The sequence below is a fragment of the Microtus ochrogaster genome, chromosome 19, assembly GCF_000317375.1.
Source record: "Microtus ochrogaster isolate Prairie Vole_2 chromosome 19, MicOch1.0, whole genome shotgun sequence".
Classification (NCBI taxonomy): domain Eukaryota; kingdom Metazoa; phylum Chordata; class Mammalia; order Rodentia; family Cricetidae; genus Microtus; species Microtus ochrogaster.
This window is the reverse complement of record NC_022021.1, coordinates 42,129,574-42,149,337: the sequence shown is the minus strand read 5'-3', so window position 1 is coordinate 42,149,337 and position 19,764 is coordinate 42,129,574. Positions and strand designations below refer to the sequence as shown.

At 42.7% G+C, this 19,764-nt stretch overlaps 1 protein-coding gene across 2 annotated transcripts in view; it reads left to right on the top strand.

Moving 5' to 3' along the window:
• Window positions 1-19,538, top strand: part of Fbxl7 (F-box and leucine rich repeat protein 7) — a 314,307-nt gene extending 294,769 nt beyond the window's left edge. For both annotated transcript variants that reach the window (XM_026783863.1, XM_013349737.2), the window contains 2 exons: window positions 8,390-9,001; window positions 16,461-19,538. In XM_026783863.1, coding sequence (XP_026639664.1) covers window positions 8,390-9,001; window positions 16,461-17,197 — 1,349 coding nt within the window. In that variant the 3' untranslated portion in view covers window positions 17,198-19,538. The remainder of the gene's footprint in view (window positions 1-8,389; window positions 9,002-16,460) is intronic.
• The last annotated feature ends 226 nt before the right edge of the window (window positions 19,539-19,764 follow it).

Below are 19,764 nucleotides of genomic sequence, written 5' to 3'. Positions count from 1 at the left end.
AAATTAATTAAAAAAAAAGAGAGAAACAGAAAAAAAACCCAAAAAACAAACAAAAAAATTGTTATTTTAAAGTAATGTGGGATTGCATTGTCTTCTATATAAAACTAAATAAATTTCCATAAATAGGTAATAACTTTTAAAATAAGAATTTTATTGGTAGAACTGCTTTACTTTTATCCAAAATATGCGAACACATGTGTATTCACCTTGGACAGGGCCCCCCAAAAAATAAGAAAGAATTCCACCAAGCCTGGCTTATGGCACTCTTAATTTAAGTAGGATTACTTGCAGGAGCATATTGTGTGGGATTGTTTGCAAGAGCAAGAGCAACTTAAAGGAAGCTAAAACAATGAACTAGAACCCCTCACACTCCCTAGAAATAGTCAACAACGTCTGTGTATCATCAGGAATTAGGGGGGCTTCCTACACCTCATGCTCTCCTCCTCTTTCTTGAGGGAGTGGTAGTGAACTCAAGCTTCGGAGGCTGCCATGCAGGCAATCATAAATTCTCTGATGTCGTGACGGCAACAGCCATGTAGTCCCTAGAAGACCGGGTTCAACAATATTTCCAGCTCTTACATTCTTTATGCCCTTTCTTGTACATTGTTCCCTGGGCATAGGTGTGAGGAGGGGATGATAGAGATTATGTTCTCTCCCATTTAGGAAAAAAAAAATTGAACCACTATGCCACAGTATCAATAACTTATTTCCAAAAGGTTGTTCAACTTATAAGTTGGGATAGCAGCTATCATCTACTGCAAAAACAAGTTTCCCTGACCAAGAGCTGTTGTGTAACTTTTCCTGGGGAGACATGATTGAAGATGGCACTCACATGTCTATTGAACATCGTACCTTACCTGAGAAGCTTCCTTCTTGGAAGACTGCTCAACCTCATGCCTTATCACTCACTGCCCTTTCTAAGGGCAGTGCAGGTCCTGCCATTGAAATACATGCTCTCATTTGTCAGTCCTGTGCGAGGTGTCTCCATACTCCTATGTCAAACCTCATTCACCAGTGGGATGTCTCATCCATACAAAGTAGAGAAACATGTTCCAGCAGGATTTGCCCTGGGGATTTTTCACCACGATTTTCTCTTTAGGCAGAGAGTTCAGGCGTTTGTTTAGTTCACTTATACCATACTTTCCTGTGATTCTGTCATGTCCTCACTTGGGTACCTAGTGTGACAGGAATTCTTCTGAAGGATCACTAACAAATATCTGTTCAAAAAGTATGGCAGCGGTGTCAGACAAAAGAAATGATTCTGTGCATGCCTAGATTGGTGAACCAGTGAGTTTAATTGGACCCCCTACAGGAGCATGGGTGGGTGATTGTTTTTAGGGTCATGGAAAACAAATGCACAGACAACTACCCAAAAGAAGATGCCCACTCTCGTGCATGTATATACATGCACATGTGTCACACACACACAGACACACACACACACACATGCTGTGGGATAATGCTCTTGTACACTGTAAAGATTTGTCACTTGTATTGGTTTAATAAAATTCTGATTGGCCAGTAGCCAGGCAGGAGTATAGGTTGGACAACCAGACTCTGGTTTCTAGATTCTGGGCAATGTTGGGACCAATTGAGTCCTGGCCTTCAGCTGCTCTTCCCTGTCTAGAGCCTTCTAATTGAAGTTACTAGAAGCTGTGCCTAGCCTAGAAGAGCAGAGGATGGGATTTTCACCTGTTGGCCATTTACTGCAGGATATTTAAGCCTCCATGGTGCTATTAAAGAAGGGCTTTTGTACCAGCCATTAGAGGTCCGTGTGTTGATCCGTCTCTGTGTGTATTTCCTCAACCTCCAGCCCCTTGCCTGAAGCTCGCAAACGGGATTCTAGTGCATAGAGCGCATATGGGGCGTGGGGGTGGGGGGGTTGTGGTGCATGGCAGGGGAAGAGAAAAGGTAGAGATGCAGTTGCTAGCCAGACGCAGAGGAAGCAAGATGAAAATGTCTTACTGAGAATAGGTACCAAGCCACATGGCTAAACATGGATAAGAATTATGGCTTGATTTAAGTTGTAAGAGCTAATAAATAGGCCAAACAGTTCATAATATAAGCTTCTGTGTGTTTAGTTAGGACTGAATGTCTGTGGGACCATTGAGGACAGAAACTTCTACCTCTACACACACACACACACACACACACACACACACCAGCAATTTTTGTGTGTGTATGTGGCTTCAGGTCTGTAGTCATGGAATTCTTGAGTTTATGACACCTTTGTCTTTCATGTGCCCTCCCCACCTTTGATAGAAGAATCTTAGGGACCCAATTTTGTAAGGGTCTCATATACAAGATCACAACTATTCTCAATTCAAAATGACAACATTCATGTTTGCTAAGGACAAAGCTCCATAGCAACTACAAAGAAAAACTGAATAAAGATTTTATAAGACCTAGCTAAATATTTCTTCCTGTCAAGGACTTTGAACCTGGGGCCCAATTTCTTAAGAAGGAAAATCCTAAGTCTAGGGAGATTTTGTAATTTTCATAGATTATGTGTGTGCCTTGTGGTTTGAAGGAAATGCCCCTCATAGGTTTGAATACTTGAGTACTAGCTGATGATACTGATTTAAAGAGTAGAAGCAGAAGAAGGTGGAACCTCCAAAGGAAATCCATCGCTGGGGGTGCACACATCAGTTTTACAGCCCAACTCCATTTCCTACTCACTTTGTGCTTCCTCCTAGAAGATTGGAGGATCCCAGCTGCCACCAAGGAGCTACCTGCATCCATGCCTTACACTCCCATGATGCACTGCATTCCCTCAAACTGTAAGCCACTAATGCTTACCCTGAGGTTGTTTTTTGTCAGCTCCTTGATCACAGCAAAAGGAAAAGTAACTAATAAATCTTAAGGCATGACAGGGGAAGCTTCTACTAGCAGAGGATTATCTCGGGAATGGTGCATGCATTCTTCCCATAATGGGATATTTAAAAGTCTTCCTACTTTGCAATTTGACATACAAGGTAGGAGGAACAGGTGCTAGATGTCACTTAAGCACAAAAGCAAGCCAAAAGAGTCTGTGAGTTCTAATAGTCTTGGTCTGTTAGGCTTTCTGATCTTTCTGTGAGTATTACATTTCTAAGTGGTCCTTTTGGAGTACTCACGTTGCAGGCAAGGTCCAAACATGCGAGTCTGTACATTCCGCCGTCTGTGGCCTACAAGCTTCCATAACAATGGGAATATACCTTCTAGAGGAGCAGAGTGAGTCAGATGCTGCATAGCATTGGGAAAATAAAGTTCAAACCTTTACAAAGAGCTGCATGTTAGAATAGGCTTTTCACACTCTAGCAGAAAAGTCTCATTATTTTCACTGGAATTCCATAAGCCAGTTACGATGGAGATACCCATGTGAGGCTGGTCCAGGTGATTGTCAACGGATGTACTTTCTTCTGGACACGTCTTTAACCAGTATATATTTAATTCTGCAAGTGCCACCTTCTGCAGTTCCAATAAGAACTCTTAAATCCTGACGTTAACTCCCTCCATGTGAAATGCAGGTTTAACCTTCCATGTATCATTTTCTACTTTCGAGCTGCCAGGGCCTTAAGTGGGTTCTAGATTGTTTATATGATCTGAACCACATTAAAAGAAAATATTTTTGAATAAAACAAGGAGATAAATGATACACTTGGAGTGTATTTATTTTTTCATTAACTCGGTTTTATAGATCTATTTTCTTAAAGCTCGAGTTTAAGATAAGAAAAGAACCCTTGCTTTTTATGGCAATAGTTCTTGAGGAAAAAGCTGGGTTGTGATGTAAAGCCTCTTGTACTAAAGCTTAGGTCATCAGATGGAGGGAACGCGAGGGTGGGCTTGTAAACTTTGACTTTGAAAACCCAGAGTCATGTAAATAAAATTCCTAGAGTGTAAACAGCAGTGGTTTGAAAATAAAACTGCAAAAATAGACAGCTAGCTTGTTAGAAGAATTTGTGACTAACAAGTATGTTCGTGAGAGATGCCTTGAATATTTTGGTACTGTACTGTGATTACTAACGATGTAAAACGTCCAGAATTTTGAAATTAGGAAGAAAAAATTTCAAAAGATTTCCCCCCAGGAAAACAATACAATTATTTTTCATATTCAAAGTAACTAAATGATTTCTTTAAAGGACATTCTCCTGTACTAGTTACATACTTTGGAAGTAATTTAAATAATTAACAAACCAGGATTTCTTTAAAGAATCTATAATCTCTTAATTTAGTCCACAATCGAATGTATCTATAATCATAAAATGCAATTATGTTTGCTTAACTTTAGCATCACCATTGTGTCAAAATATGCCTTTGTTTTTGTCAAAAAACATAAAAGCTTATTAAAATACTGTTTAACATATGTTTCCACTGCTAGTAGAGTCTACATTTATCTTTTTCATGTTGGATTCCTGCTCTATTTTTTTTCAAGACTTATAAAAACTTCTTTATCCTTTACCATGTTGTATTTTATGGGATTTGGGAATAACTTCAATATAGTCATTTGCCTGTCTGTCTCCCCAAAGGATTGCAAGAAATTGCAGACACCTGAGTGTGTGCTGTGGCGGCCCTCTAATGGGGCTGAGGGAAAGACAGGAGGCAGGCTAGGAACCTTTGTTTTATAATCCAGTCAGATGCTATCTCTCCCTTGCTGGCCTCAGCTAGACATGAGGAACAGTGTGTGTTAAATCATTCATTCAATGGATGAAAACTCCATCTGCCCATAGCCATGTAATCCAAGAATCTGCAACAGTACCATTTATTACATTGAATTATATAAAACTAAAATGCTGTCCTGTCCTCCCTAGTCGGAATATTCCTTATAACCTATTCTGTTTATCGCCCTGAAGATACCAGTGTATTTTTACTATCCTTTGGCTATCTCTACCTTTCTAGTATCACTAGGAGACCAGATATAGAAATTCACATTTTGTTGTGAGAATATGTCATTTCTCACTTTCATCTCTGCTTCAGCTTTTATGACACTTGAATTATTATTCTCTTTTCTATCTTTTCTCTGTCCTTACATAGTTTTAATTGACAAGATATTCTCTGGTTTGATACTTTTTCCCTTGCAAAACACCTCCCGACAGTGTGTAGTTAACTCCTTGTACCAATCACAAATGTTCTCATTTTGTGGTGGGGGAGCCAAAGAACGATGAAGTATGATAACCATTTTTTTATAGATATATCCAAAATCCTATCCAGTATTAAGATGACCATTAATATCCTCTCAGAGTTGTGGCTGAACTATTCTTTGGTATAATACATACCACTTTCCTGCTAAAATAAACTGTCGGCTTCTGCTTCAGGGTAGAATTTTACTAAGATTAGCTATTTAGGACTGAAAGTAAGTCATGCCTGCAAAGTCTGAGTTCCAATGTACTTAGCTGTCTTTCTGCGTGTTTGTACTACAATGCTAGAAGACCAGGAGGAGGCTTATCACTTTCCTCCATAATTTCCATCTTTAGGCTGTGCCCTACTCTTCTGAGCGTCCTCAGTAGCTTGGCTCAGAAGAGTTCTTGTTTCTAAGCTGACTTGAAAAAGTCAACAGTTAATACCAATGCCAGTTAGCTGAAAGGATCCAAGGAGAGAAAATGTATAGAGTGGAGTTGGTGTTTCTGCCTTCTGTGGTGCAACTGATAGCTGCTAACTGAAACATATGTGGTTCCTGTTTGAAGTGGAAGCCATATTCTGTTTTTCTAGTGTGCTAGCACAGTGTAGAATCTCAAAAGTTCTGTGAGTCGTCTGTTTCTGCAAGCCAGTCTAGTGTCAGTAAATGGTTCTTTGACACATTGTCTAGCAAGCATACTTACTTTTTTTTATAATTGTGTTTAAATTTAAACACACAGATAGATAGATAGATAGATAGATAGATAGATAGATAGATAGATAGATAGATAGATAGATAGATAATAGATAGATAGATAGATAGATAGATAGATAGATAGATAGATAGATAATAGATAGATAGATAGATAGATAGATAGATAGATAGATAGATAGATAGATGTTTACCTTTTAAGTTTAATATGTGAATTTTATATGGGACAATATCAAGAAAAATATTTTGTAGAAAGTTCTAGGTATGAATACTTCAAGCTTAGACCATCATTTTATTGTTTTGTAATTATTGGATGCTATATATTCCATTATGATTATATACTTTCAAAAGTTCTAGGAGGATTATTTACCCATTTTAAAGTCAGCCAGAAGGACGCAGCAAATCTTGCTACATGTTCCTGGTAAAAGAAATATCAGCTTTCTTGGAATAAATCCTGCGCGCGCGCGCGCACACACACACACACACACACACACACACACACACTCACGCATGCACGCATAGACAATTTGTGAACAATGACGAATTGTGGACTTCCTTCTAGAATTCCTGTGGATAAACTCCAAGTGGGATGGCAAGAAGAGCTATCAGAGAGCTTCCCAATTTTCCCAGCCCAGAATATTCCTCAAAGTTGTGGGTAATTTCCATTTCAGGGTGGGCATAAATTCTTATCACACCCAGGGAATCTTGCAGACAGAAAAAGCAAATGGCTGAAATAATCATGAAAGGCACATCTGTGCTAAACGATCTGGATGTATTCGTATTACCCCCTCAGGGCTGAGGTATGAGTGAAGAAAGTGAGACAGGTGAAGACTCCTGTTGTAAAGCCATCTGTTCCCCTCCACTAGAGGAAGTATATGTGATGCTTCGGGGCCACACAGCACAGAGCTCCGTGTGGCGCTCTAAAACACCTTCTCCGAGATGAATGGAACCTACACAAGCAAGAGAGAGATTTCAGAGCCCCCTTATCTTCCTAAACAGCAGAGTCCAGAGCTTGGAATTGACCCTCCTCCCTGCCCCAAAGTAAACTGTTCACCTCAGTAAAAACATACTGGCATCAGAACTAATTCCCTGACGACGTGCGATCATGATAAGTTGGTATCATGATAAGTTGGAAACAGTTTTGAGATCCATAATTGAGTTTCTGCTTAAAGTTTTCCTTAAAGACTTACTGTTTGTTGTTCTTGAATATTCAAAGGACTTAAATCTTTAGAAATATGGTCACAGGTGGAATTGACTGAGACATAATTTAACCAAGTCATTTATTTTTGCAGGTGAAGAAATTTATATTTTAGAAATAAATTTTCTCTGTGTCTTTCTGCCCCTCTATCTCTACATGCCATAAACACATATGGGTATAAATTTATAAATGCATATTTATATAAACTATATTGAATGGATTATTTTCTAAATAATGTCTATGTAAAATAGATACTATTATCTAAGTGTATTTGGAGAGAGGGGGAGACACTAAATTCTTGTTCGTAGAGAAAGAGAAATGAACTGAGCATTCTCTTTGAAGAATTCTTTTCCTTTAGATTTGTTTGTAGTTATGTATATGTATGTGTCTGTATATGGGTTTGTGTATGTGATTACTGGCACCCACAGAAACACCAAGGCCCCCTGGATTTAGGGTTACAGGCCATTGTGAGCCACTTAAAATCAGTGCTGGGAACTGAACTCAGGTCCTCTTCATGAGCAGTAAGTGTTCTTAACTGATGAGCTCTCTCTCTAGTCCTCTGAGGGATTCTTAATTCTTAGTTCCTCGACAACTCAGAAGCTACAAGAGTCCTCATCACGTGACCTCTCTGGTTTCAAAGAACAGAATAGGGCTTTCAAATGCAATGTAAATAAATTTAGCTAGAAGGAAGATTGGACTTTCAAGGACTGGAGCCTGGCCTAACTCAGAAAGCCTGGTGGTTTCCCTATGCTGGGAAACCCTCACCAGAGTGAGGGCCAAGTGCATGCCAGAGCAAGTGAGTACAAAGGAACGGAGGCTTTCTATAACCAAGCTCTCCTCTCTGCTCTGAAACGCATCCCCCTCACTTGTAAAATACAGTACAATCAGCTGCCTCTTCAAGAGACGCTAGGAGAGCAAATGAGTTCTGTCGCTGATAAGGTTTCTCTCTAGACGGAAGCAGTGCTGCTTGGGAGATGGCCTTTCTTATGATCAGTTCCGGGGGCTATGGGTGAATAGGGGAATGATGGAATTTGCCCCTGGTCTGCACAGAGGCCTCTCCAACTGGTCTGTTTATGTGAGTCAAGATTATGGCACCCATGCCTGTTTTCCTTTATTAATTATGACCGTTTTTGTATAGCTGGAGCAGGGCTGAGTCACTGTGAGGAAAAGCCCAGGTCTAACAAGTGAACACTGCCGTTTGCTTACCCTGTTGTGGAGCAAGCTTTTAGGGAATGGTGGGGCTTGCAGCCTGGGCCTCTGAAGAAGTCCAGGAGTGAAGGCCGTGGGGAGTGGCCCATTGCCCCATGTGTGTCTTTCCTTCCTTCCAGCTCTAGGTTCTATTAAAAGCCCTCATTCTTAACCCTTTGTTCTCTGTCCTTTGCCAGATTCTGACTTGAGCATGCGTACATTGAGCACGCCCAGCCCAGCCTTGATATGTCCACCGACTTTGCCAGGATTTCAGAATGGAAGGGGCTCCTCTACTTCTTCATCCTCCATCACCGGGGAGACAGTGGCAATGGTTCACTCCCCACCCCCAACCCGCCTCACCCACCCACTCATCCGTCTGGCCTCCAGACCCCAGAAAGAGCAAGCCAGCATAGACAGGCTCCCGGACCACTCCATGGTGCAGATCTTCTCCTTCCTGCCCACCAACCAGCTGTGCCGGTGCGCACGCGTGTGCCGTCGCTGGTACAACCTGGCCTGGGACCCGCGCCTCTGGAGGACTATCCGCCTTACGGGCGAGACCATCAACGTGGACCGTGCCCTAAAAGTGCTGACCCGTAGGCTTTGCCAGGACACCCCCAATGTGTGTCTCATGCTGGAGACTGTCATTGTCAGTGGCTGCCGGAGGCTCACAGACCGAGGCCTTTACACCATTGCGCAGTGCTGTCCAGAACTGAGGCGTCTGGAAGTCTCAGGATGTTACAATATCTCCAACGAAGCTGTCTTTGATGTGGTGTCCCTCTGCCCCAACCTGGAGCACCTGGATGTGTCAGGTAAATGGAAACTGAACTTAAAACCTGTGTGTTCTTAATGCACCACCCCAGAGTAGAAGATACATTGCTACTTTTACAGGGTCCCTTTCTCTTATTAATGCTTATTTTTCTGTTTTTAAAGTTAGGTGTATTTGTGTGTCTGTGTATAGTGTGGCATATGAGTGCAGGTGCCCACAGGTGCCACAAGAGGGCTTTGCATCCATTGGAGTTGGAATTAAAGGCCGTTGAGGGCTGCCCAGTTTGGGTACTTTAAACTAAACTCAGGTCCTCTGGAAGAGTAGTGTGTGTTCTTAACCATCTCTCCAGCCCCCAGTGTCTCCTTGCTAGCTACAAGAGATGGACAGTCTATAGTAGGGAGGCCAACTGGTCAGGATATATCTCACTGTGAGCTCGTAACTCTGAAGGGCACAAGTAGCCCCTGCATTGAACATCTGCCTCTTGAAAGAACTGTGGGCACCTTGGTCCTGATAGGTTGGGGGTCTGTCTACCTTAAATGTAACCTTATACTTAAGAACAACCGTGCACAATGGAAACCAAAAATCTAATTAAGACAAACAGAAGGCAATATCTAACTAAACAGGTCATTTAGAAACGAGCCTTTTGCATGTGTTATGAGTTAGTAGAGCCTGTGAACCATGGTGAAGCCACAGCGATGCCCCTGTGTACCACGTCGTGACCAGACAGTCCGCCATGAGGAATAAAATGCAAGCCTGGCAGCTGTGCTCACGATGGCTTGTCTTTCTCTAAACACTGGGGAAGTCTGTTATGGTCAAGTGGTACCCCCATTCTCCCTTCCTTTGGGTTAATTTCACAGAACTTTGAAAGCATTTCTCAGTTACATAGTACAAGGACAGGGTCTATTGAATCTAACTTTTCATTCTTTTGAAAATGGAAGGAAATCCCCGTATAATTGCTTTACTTAAAAGTCTCTCTCAGGCAGGAAGAATTAAAACCCAGAGTCAAACTTTGGCGCCAGACAGGGACCCAGCCTGAATAACAGCCCCTTTTTAAATCTCATCTGCTATACAGTCAAAAAATGAACGTTACAGAGGCTGAGATGTGTAATATGCATCAGAGAGTTGTTTTTTTTTTTTTTAAAAAAAAATGAGTGACGTGATCTTTGAACTCAGGAATGATTGGAGAAAGGTCAGAAGGTAAAACCCACTGTGTCAGGCAAAGAAATAGAATTTGGGATTTACAAGAATCTGAGGTAAATGAAGCCCTTCAAAAAAAAAAAATTCTTGGAGGTAAAACAGCTCCCAGCTTGGTCTGTCCTTCAGAAGCCGACATCTGAAAATATTTCGGCTGACAGCCCATTATTTTTGCAGATTCCTTCCCTGCCTGGAAAGCTGCTTATGGCTTTCCTGCTTGAGCTGGCTGCAAGACAAAGCCATCCTGACTGTGTGGTAGATTAATCATGAGCCGCCATTGGCATACAGAAGCAGAAAACAAGGAGAACTTCTCAGAGTCTTTCTCCAAGGCACTCTGGGAAACATGGAGCCCTGAGATGTAGGACAATTCACTTAGTGCTCAGAGCTACAGCCTGATGTGTTTTCTCTTTAGCTAAGAAGATTGACAGACTCTTTCCCATTCTTGCCATCTGAACATACAACCTCCTTTGTATTTCCTCGCTATTATGTCAGAGCATGTCCCCAGGCATTCTTCATGTAGAAATCAAGCATTGATGTTCTCCTATTTGAGGTCGTTTTGAAGGTCTTAAAGGGCTGAAGCCACTTGACTCTTTGGGAATGGGATTATTGAGCTTTCTGGCCTGGGCGAGCTTGCTGTACTTCACTACCTGTTAGGAAGTCTTGCTAGCTGTCCTCTATCTTAATGCCATTCTCACATTATACGTGTTTCTACAGCTTCATAAAGATTGCCAGGAACACCACAGATCTGTATATCTGTGCAGGAGGACAAGAGGAGCCTGTGGCTCACCAACTTAGGATGCAATTTCACATATGGCTGGGGAGAGATGGACTTGAAAGGTTTAGCAGGTTGGATTAAAGGGTGGATTTGCCTTCAGCACTTACTAAAAATTTCTTCCATTTCTGGGGGAATTTGGAAGTGGTCATGCCAAAAGACACAGAGAGGCCAGAAGGTTGCCAAAACTGCTTTCATGATTCATTGCCCAACCCCCATGGTTTTAAGCAGGTTTCAGATAGTGGCTGGCTAGCTTTCCAATGACGGTAAACTTCAGTATGGAAGGCTCACTTTCTGGTCTAGAGTTCAAATCCTCTAGAATAGCATTTCTCAGCCTCTGGGTTGTAACTTCCACAGGGGTCCATATCAGGTATTTACATTATGATTCATAACAGTAGCAAAATTACAGTTGGGAAATAGCAACAAAATAATGTTATGGTTGAGGGTTACTACAACATGAGGAACTGTATGATCGCAGCATTGGGAAGGTTGAGAACCACTGCTCTAGGTAGTAGGAGATTACCTGAGCCATATTTAGCAAGGCAGAAAATGCTAATGCTTATTATTATATTTTCAAATCACTAGTAATTACCAAAGTCAGATACAGTATCTTAACATTATCATGAATTACCTTTTATTAGTATTTTTTGAAAGCCTTAGTGTGACACAGTGAGCCACATAGTAAACCCTTTTATCCATATATCTTTACTTGTGAATGTTCATTGCAAAAAGTTATTGGTCTGGTTCAAAGCCTCTGGTTTCTGCTACACTGTTGTTGCTGGGCCCTCATTGGAACTCGTCTTGGTTACCCTGCTGTTGTCCTGTCTTGTGGAGGTCCTGCAGCTTTGGGTCCAGCAAATCACAGATGGCGTGGATATTGGGGTGGGCCGACTCATAATCCTGGTTCTGGGCCTGGGTAATGGCAGGGTTGATCAGCCCCAAGATCTCCATTGTCCTCATCATCAGGGTGAGCTCTCCTACATTGCCCTGGCTAGTTCCCCCCCCCCCCCCTTGCAGCAGTGAGCAAGGGGCAGGGACGGTTTTCCTGCTTTCATGTCTTCAGCATCTGATCTCCCTCACCTGCACCTTCAAGGCAGCTCTACTGTGTGGCCCAGGCATGGCTTAGGGGGCGCTCTCCCAAGTGCTGCAGTCGGTGAGGAGCGGGGCCAGCTCTCCCACTTGCCTGAGGAGATGCCCTTCCCCATCCATGGGGCAGCTCTCCTATGCTTGCAACTTCAGACCTGGCTCAGCCACACCTCTGCCAATGGGGTTGGCTCTATCGTGCTGCCCATGCCAGGTGCAGGAGGCAGGGTCTTATGAGTATTTTAAACATAATTAGGATATCTTAAAATCAACTTATTTTGAAAACTAAAATGTAATTGTTGCAAGTAAAATTACCTCAAAGGGGCTCTTCTCCAACTTGAGAACCACCCTTTTTTTCCCTCCCTAATCTTTTCTTCCTAATCAGCAGAATCCTATCCAGACCATGTGAATTTCCCAGCCCCTGGAGCCCATCCCCTCTCCTCCACCTGCCTGCCTACAGGAACACTTCATCAACTGCTCTTTTTAACACTTCAGTCCGCACTCCACATATTCAGCTTCTGGAGGAAAAATTTTCAAGTTGTAAGTCTTTCCTTTCATGCCTAAAATCTCCAATTGTTCTTCATTTAAGACTTACAGGAAAGACTCGTGTTTCTCAATAGTTCATTTAAGGCCTCAAATGAATTGCCCTTCCAATGAGATTCAAACTCTCTTTCGTCCACAGAACTATCTGCAGATCCCCAAGCACAAAGGGCCTGTGCGTCCATTAATGAATGTCTACCTATATGGGTTCCATGCTAGTCCTCTTTCTGCTCCCATCCAAAGCATTCCCAACAACTCTCTTAAAGAGATTTGCCGTTCCACAGGTGAGCAGTCTTCCACACCTTACGTCAAGTGAGCCAAGGATTTCCTCTTGGTGGCTGCATTTTGAACGTAGCCACTAAAGCATCATCAAATTTACTTTCTGGTACTTGCATATGTACAGGTCCACGTCTCTCAAGTCTTGTGCTTTTTTATGGGAACAAACAAGGGATTTTTGTTTTGCATTTCGGGATCTTGTAATTAAGTGGGGGGGGGGGAGTGCCGAAACCTGAAATGGTGATCTTGAAAGTATTCAAGTTTCCATTGGTTAATATACCAAGATGCATTGCAAAAGCTGTAAAAAAAAGACAGTCAAAATCTCCTCATAATTAAAATTAGGATAGCTGAGGCTGCCCTGAGTTAAGTCATTGCATGCACTCCACTGAGAAAAATGTACCAAACACTCAATAACCAGCAACAATTGCTGTTTCATTTTCATATTTTTATCAGCAATCTTAGAAATTAGTCATCGGGCTTTGCTGATAGGACTACTCTGCATTCTAAACAAAGTAGAGATCTCCTTCACCCCAAATGAGAGTCAATCACGATGCAAAGAAAATTTGTGAGCGCTTGAATCAATACATGTTCAACCATTGTTGTTCTTCTTGGTGGAAGATTATTCATACCCCATCCCTCTTTATCTTGGACTTCAAGGCAGTCCCCCATGTTCTGGCCCCAGACAACCATTCCTCATTTTCTGTTAAGTCTTTCCAGAAACCATAAGATGCACCCATTCCTCCAGATACTGAGTGATTTCTTGTCTCTCAAGTTTGGTTTCCTTTTTCAACATCGGTACTTCATGTCTATGAATCTAAGTTGTTTCTCTTTTATGATCTCCTTAAATAAATCATTTAAAAAAGCTCCTTCATGGGTTTCTGCATGTTTGCCTCTTGATGACACACTTACTGCAGACCTCTGTGTAACCCACAATTCTGCCATATCATAGTCATTACTTACCTCCCTCTTACTATTGAAACCTTGAACAATTGTGAACTTGCTCTATCCTGTGTATAGAAGGCACATGCCTCCTCTTTTAAAACTGAAGTCTAAATAAATAATTTCTAAGGGTCCTTTTCGTGTATGTATAACAGGAATGCATGAACTATCCATTAGCATTACTGAACCATGAAAAAATTTATTTTCTTTCCAATGCAAACTCAACAACTCCATAAGAATTAGAGATAGATATAGCATTAACATTTATTGATAGTAAGTCATACAAGCATATCAAAATCATTTCCTGCAACTGTACTAAACAAACATTCTCTTAAATTTGAAACTCATATTTTCAGATATGTTTTTGCCTAAATATTGTGTCCTCCCTGGTGCACAATAGATTTTGCTGGGCATTAAGAATCTAGAAAGGAAACTTGAACCAAAATATTAGATTAAAATTTATTATATAATACAAGAAAGCAAGAATGCCTTCACAGACAACCCAGATAGGAAGAAAAATTCAAGATATGCAGGGTTACAGTCATCGCAAAGAAAGAAATCTAAAGGAAAAACTGAAACAGAAGATCTCAGAGTTAACCACCTCCCAGAATCCCATGATGCCCCCACAGAGGAGAATCCCATCTGTCTTCCATGGTTGGTTCTGTGCTTCACACCCTAAAACCCTTACTTTTAAGACATGACATTTTAAACATGTTATTCCCAGGACCTAAGCTTAATGTTCAGCCTGTCAGGAGATGGAAGAAAAGTCCCCAATAGCATTGTTACATTGCCACTCACAATTTTTAGATATTGTTTTGACTAGCTAAAATTTGGGGGTGTCTAAAGTGAGGCACATGGTTGTGTACTTGCAACAGCATCTGAAAAGAGTAAGGAGAGAAAAAAAGAATTAAAAAGAGTAAGTAGAAAAAGAGAAGAAAAAATATGTAGTAGAATGGGATAGGCTCTAAATGTATATTTTTATAGTTTATATTTATGGGTATTGACTGCTTACATAATAAAAGTTGGCTACATATGTCTTTGTAAAGTGATAAATGATGAGTATTTTATTATTATATGCAATATTATAATAATTAAATTATACTATGTATATATAAATTTACACATAGTTCTAGGGGATTAAAAATGATGTTATCCAAGAATATCTCTTTGGGCATTGCTATCCTATTCTTTAAATTATTAAGAATCAGATAAAAAAACATTTATCACAGTACTTTGTAAATGTCATAAGACAACATAAATAAAAGGCATTTCTATTAACTATAAAATAAACAAGTACTTTTTAATGCAGATATTCTTGAGCTAAAACCAAAGTCTGAATATGTAAATGATGGATGTTCAAGTCTCCCATCTGATCTATTATGAAGACATTCTTCTATAAATCATGTCTTCCCTCCCTCCCTCATTCATTCAACAGCACCTACCAAGTGCCAGCTATGAACTGAACGCAGGAGGTGTGGTCATCAACTTGCCTGAGTACTTTCCCTCAGGAGCATGCATTCCAGAGTGAGGAGACAGCAAATAAATAGCTGAACAGATAAACATGCGACGCTACCAACTGATAAGAGCTCCTCAAATAAAGGGATGCTGGTTTATATATGGCAGTCCAGGAAAGCACTTGTTGGGTGAACTAGCGTTATCCTGGGGTCCTAAGAAAGTTGAAGGTAGCTCCTAGAGCTATCCGAGGAAGATCATTCCATAATACAGGGCCAGAGACTACAAGGCAGGGGCAGAGGTGGTGTCAGAGAAACGACAAGCACACAGTAGGGCCAGTGGGAAGAGCACAGAGAAGCCCTTGGGTGACCTGTGAGGCTGACTCAGCACAAAATGGGCCCCCTTCTAAAGACTCTGAGTGAAGATGTTTTGAGTGCCACTTCTAGACCTCTGATGACCTCTAACAACTGAATAGAAATACTGGGGATGAGGGCAAAGCAAAAGAGGAAGACAAATCGACATGTGACAGCAACAATTTAGATGGCACTGCCATCTATCAATACCTGTTGAATCAAATCCCACACGTTAATTTAGGGTAATAATGACAGAAATATCCCATAATTTCCAAAGTCTTTCCTTATCTGTGGCTTCACTGCACGTCATTCTGTTCCCAAAGTATAGGACTGCCAGGCACAGCATTGAGATGCAGAATGTTTGGCCTCCTGGGGAAGGCCAAAAAAAGTGTTCCTAAACTCAGTGAAAACATCAGCCCAGGGAACCCGGAAGGGGCTGCCCAGCAAGTACCAGTGTCCTCTCTCCCTATCCTTCTCTCTCACTTCATTTATTCGAATCAAGAAGCTACTAGGTCACTACCAGAGCTTTAGGAACTTCCTGAACCTCTAGGGTCACAGCCAGAGATTTAGGCACATGGTCTTACCCCATTACAACTGCTCTGCAGGAAAGGGCCTGTGTCCGTTTTAGGACAAAGAAACCAAAGTGTAGTTTGCCCCAACACATGTTGATATTTCCAATTAAAAATTCTGCAAATCCCCTTAAGCCCAAAATTCAGCAAAATTATCAAATAACCTGACAAGCAGGAAATCATTCCTAAAATCTTTATCTTCAGGAGTCAAGACCATTAGCCTTAACCCCTGGGCTGGGCTAGAGAGACTCAGTTATGGCTCCCCAGAACCAAGTTCCCACTCCGGCAAGTTGTTCTGAGCGTGTGTTCTGTGTCTTTACGCAGGGTGCTCCAAAGTTACTTGCATCAGCTTGACCCGGGAGGCCTCCATTAAACTGTCCCCCTTGCATGGCAAACAGATTTCCATCCGATACCTTGATATGACGGACTGCTTCGTGCTGGAGGACGAAGGTTTGCACACCATCGCAGCTCACTGCACGCAGCTCACACACCTCTATCTGCGCCGCTGTGTCCGCCTCACCGACGAGGGCCTCCGCTACCTGGTGATCTACTGCACATCCATCAAGGAGCTGAGTGTCAGTGACTGCCGCTTTGTCAGCGACTTTGGCCTGAGGGAGATCGCTAAGCTGGAGTCCCGCTTGCGGTACCTCAGCATCGCCCACTGCGGCCGCATCACGGATGTGGGCATTCGTTATGTGGCTAAGTACTGCAGCAAATTACGCTACCTCAATGCGAGGGGCTGCGAGGGCATCACGGACCATGGCGTGGAGTACCTCGCCAAGAACTGCACGAAACTTAAGTCTCTGGACATTGGCAAATGTCCTCTGGTCTCTGACACGGGCCTGGAATCCCTGGCTTTAAACTGTTTCAATCTCAAGAGATTAAGCCTCAAGTCCTGTGAGAGCATCACCGGCCAGGGCCTGCAGATCGTGGCTGCCAACTGCTTTGACCTGCAGATGCTGAACGTCCAGGACTGTGAAGTCTCAGTGGAGGCCCTGCGGTTTGTGAAGCGACACTGCAAGCGCTGTGTCATTGAGCATACCAACCCTGCTTTCTTCTGAAGGGACAGCTCCCACGGGGCATGTTTTCACAGCAACGTGAACCAAACAATGTTTTGTAAAAGTTGCCCATGTTAAGCACCCATGCCCACTCACAGCCCCCGTTTCTTCCAGGAACGTTCTGTGGAGTCTGGCTTTTATTTTTATTTCTCATCCGCAAATGAGGTCAAAGAAACAAAGGAGAAAAAAAACCAAATTTCTACCACGGTAAACTGATTCTGGTCGGTTCATTTGTAGACATATCCTCTTACAAAGGATGCAGCTCATCTTGCTGGTCAGTGTGTCTTCAGAAACGCACCTTACCCTGGCTTCCCTTCCCCCTCCTGTACAAGCGCTATGCCCCAGAGTTCCTCACCATTGCATCCAACCGTGCAACAGCTGCAGCATTAAGCATCCGAATAAGGGCCTCTAACGCTGCCTAAGCCCCACTCCTAAATCACTCACAAAGCAAATTGGGGTTAAAGTCATGCTAACGTTTTCTGTGTGCAGAGAGCTTCCCTGTGCTAATGCATTATGGCAAATCACACGGAATAAAAAGAGACGTAATTCCTCTCCCAGCTCTGCCACTAACTAGCTGTGTGACCTTGGTCAGCCTCACCTTGCTGGGCTTCAGCTTCCCACCACCAGAGGCCAAAAGCGGGATGAGCTTCACACCCATTTTAGAACTGAGGGAATAGTGACGCCAGTAAGCAGAGCTTTGTATAAGGAGCATCATAGAAAGCACAAGGGCAAGGCTTCTGAGAGAACTGGTTGTGTGGGTGAGCTGTGCTTTCAGGCAGGTCTGTGGGGTCGCTGCCGTGCACCTAGGGTCCTGTGTGGATGCCCTTGTGCTCTTCTCTCAGGCCCAGCACAACTGTGTGGTGTGCTAGGCTTTGGCACGTCTTCTGCCATGTTGCATGCTTGCACTTCGATGCTCACATGCCGTAGCCTTCCCTCACTCCACCACAGGCAACCCAGGCAGGAGAGTGCCCCGGGACACCAAGCCTGCATCTCCCTGCCAGCTTGCATCCACTCAGCATTTTCAAACCCAAGTACAGACCCTTATAATTTTTAATTAACAAGTGAGGTCCAAGGGAGCCCACGTCCTTAAAGGTTTCTCTAACCCTTCTCAGTGCACATATGCTGTGCTTCAGACACATCTGTCCTGCAGCCCGTGGGGACAGATGCCTTGGTCCTTTGTCATTCACAATTCAGTTTGACTTCTCTCATCTCCTTACTGTTCCATCAAATGAGCCTACTGGGGTTAAGTTTGTAAGTGGCTCATAGTACCAAGGCCACCTTGCCTACTGTCTGCATGTTTTCCACTGAAGAACGTAAAGCAGGCTCCCAGGTGTTTCAGAATTGTTCCACCGGAAGCACCAGGCATGCAGGAGGGGGGATGCACTGATCACCCAGATGCTGCTCCACCCACTAAGGCATTGGGGCAGAACATCAATATCAGTTCAAATTTTGAATTTTCAGGTGATGGACTTTTAAATGGTCCCTTCTGAACAAAAAGCAATTTTCTAGTTTCGTTTTTAAAGAATCAGATAGCCAGAAGAAATCCTGTTGCTTGTTTCTGTGAACTCAAGTTGTCTTTTGTTAGTAAACCCAGGACTTCCCCCAATTTTTTTTCTCTGGCCACATTTTCCCCATCACTGTGGAAACAGTTCACCCATCTTCTTCTCGGAGTGTCTAGCCTCCATTCGCAGAGCCTCTGCTCCCTTGAGCCAAGCACGCTGCCTTTGTTACAGACCAAGCTTATGCACTGCTCGACAACTGCACTCCCACTGTAGGCTCCACTGTGTACTATTGTCTTGTGTTGGGAAGAAGAAGTTAGGCAATAAGCTGGCAACCCCTCAGGAGGTTTCTGTCGCTCACTCCATGAGTCCCAGCTTCTGCTCAGTTCACACCATCCTTGTCTGGGTGAGTGAACAAGATTATGTCATAAGGGGAAGCAAAAGTCTTGGCTGGGGACAGGATCTAGTGACAGCCACCGAAACCGAATGTAGGGTCATAAAAGAAATTGAATGAAGCGCCCCTCTGCTCTCTGACTTGAGGCTCTACCTAAAGTTTGTGAATTGCAGAGTCACAATGGGGAGTATTAAACCAAATCATTTGGAATGTTCCGGTATTGAGGGTAACAGACAACCCATTGTGGTAGGTTTTGGAGGACAAGCAAAAGGCCTCATTGAGAAATTCTCTGTGTTAAAACATGGCTTCTTTCCTGGCTCCGTTACATTGAATGCTCATTGGTCATTGTTGTTTGTTTGTTTGTTTCTCTTTAACTCTAATGTTCAAATCACTATGTGCTGTACGAGTCTAGAAAGCCTTAATTTACTTCCACCAAGAAATAAAGCAAGATGTTGGCAATCAGACTCAGTTCCATTTTTAATAATCTTGCCTAAGGTGGTGCTGCTTGGATATGGGCACTGAAAAGCAACCAACCAACCAATCAATCGATCAACAGTGCTTCCTGTTGAAGTCAGAACAAGCAGTTCATTGCTGCTCTTGTCCCTTTGAAGTCAGACCCAAGTTTCTGTTGTCTCCATGGACCTTGGGACTTTGGGTTTTTTTTTTTTGGTTTTTTT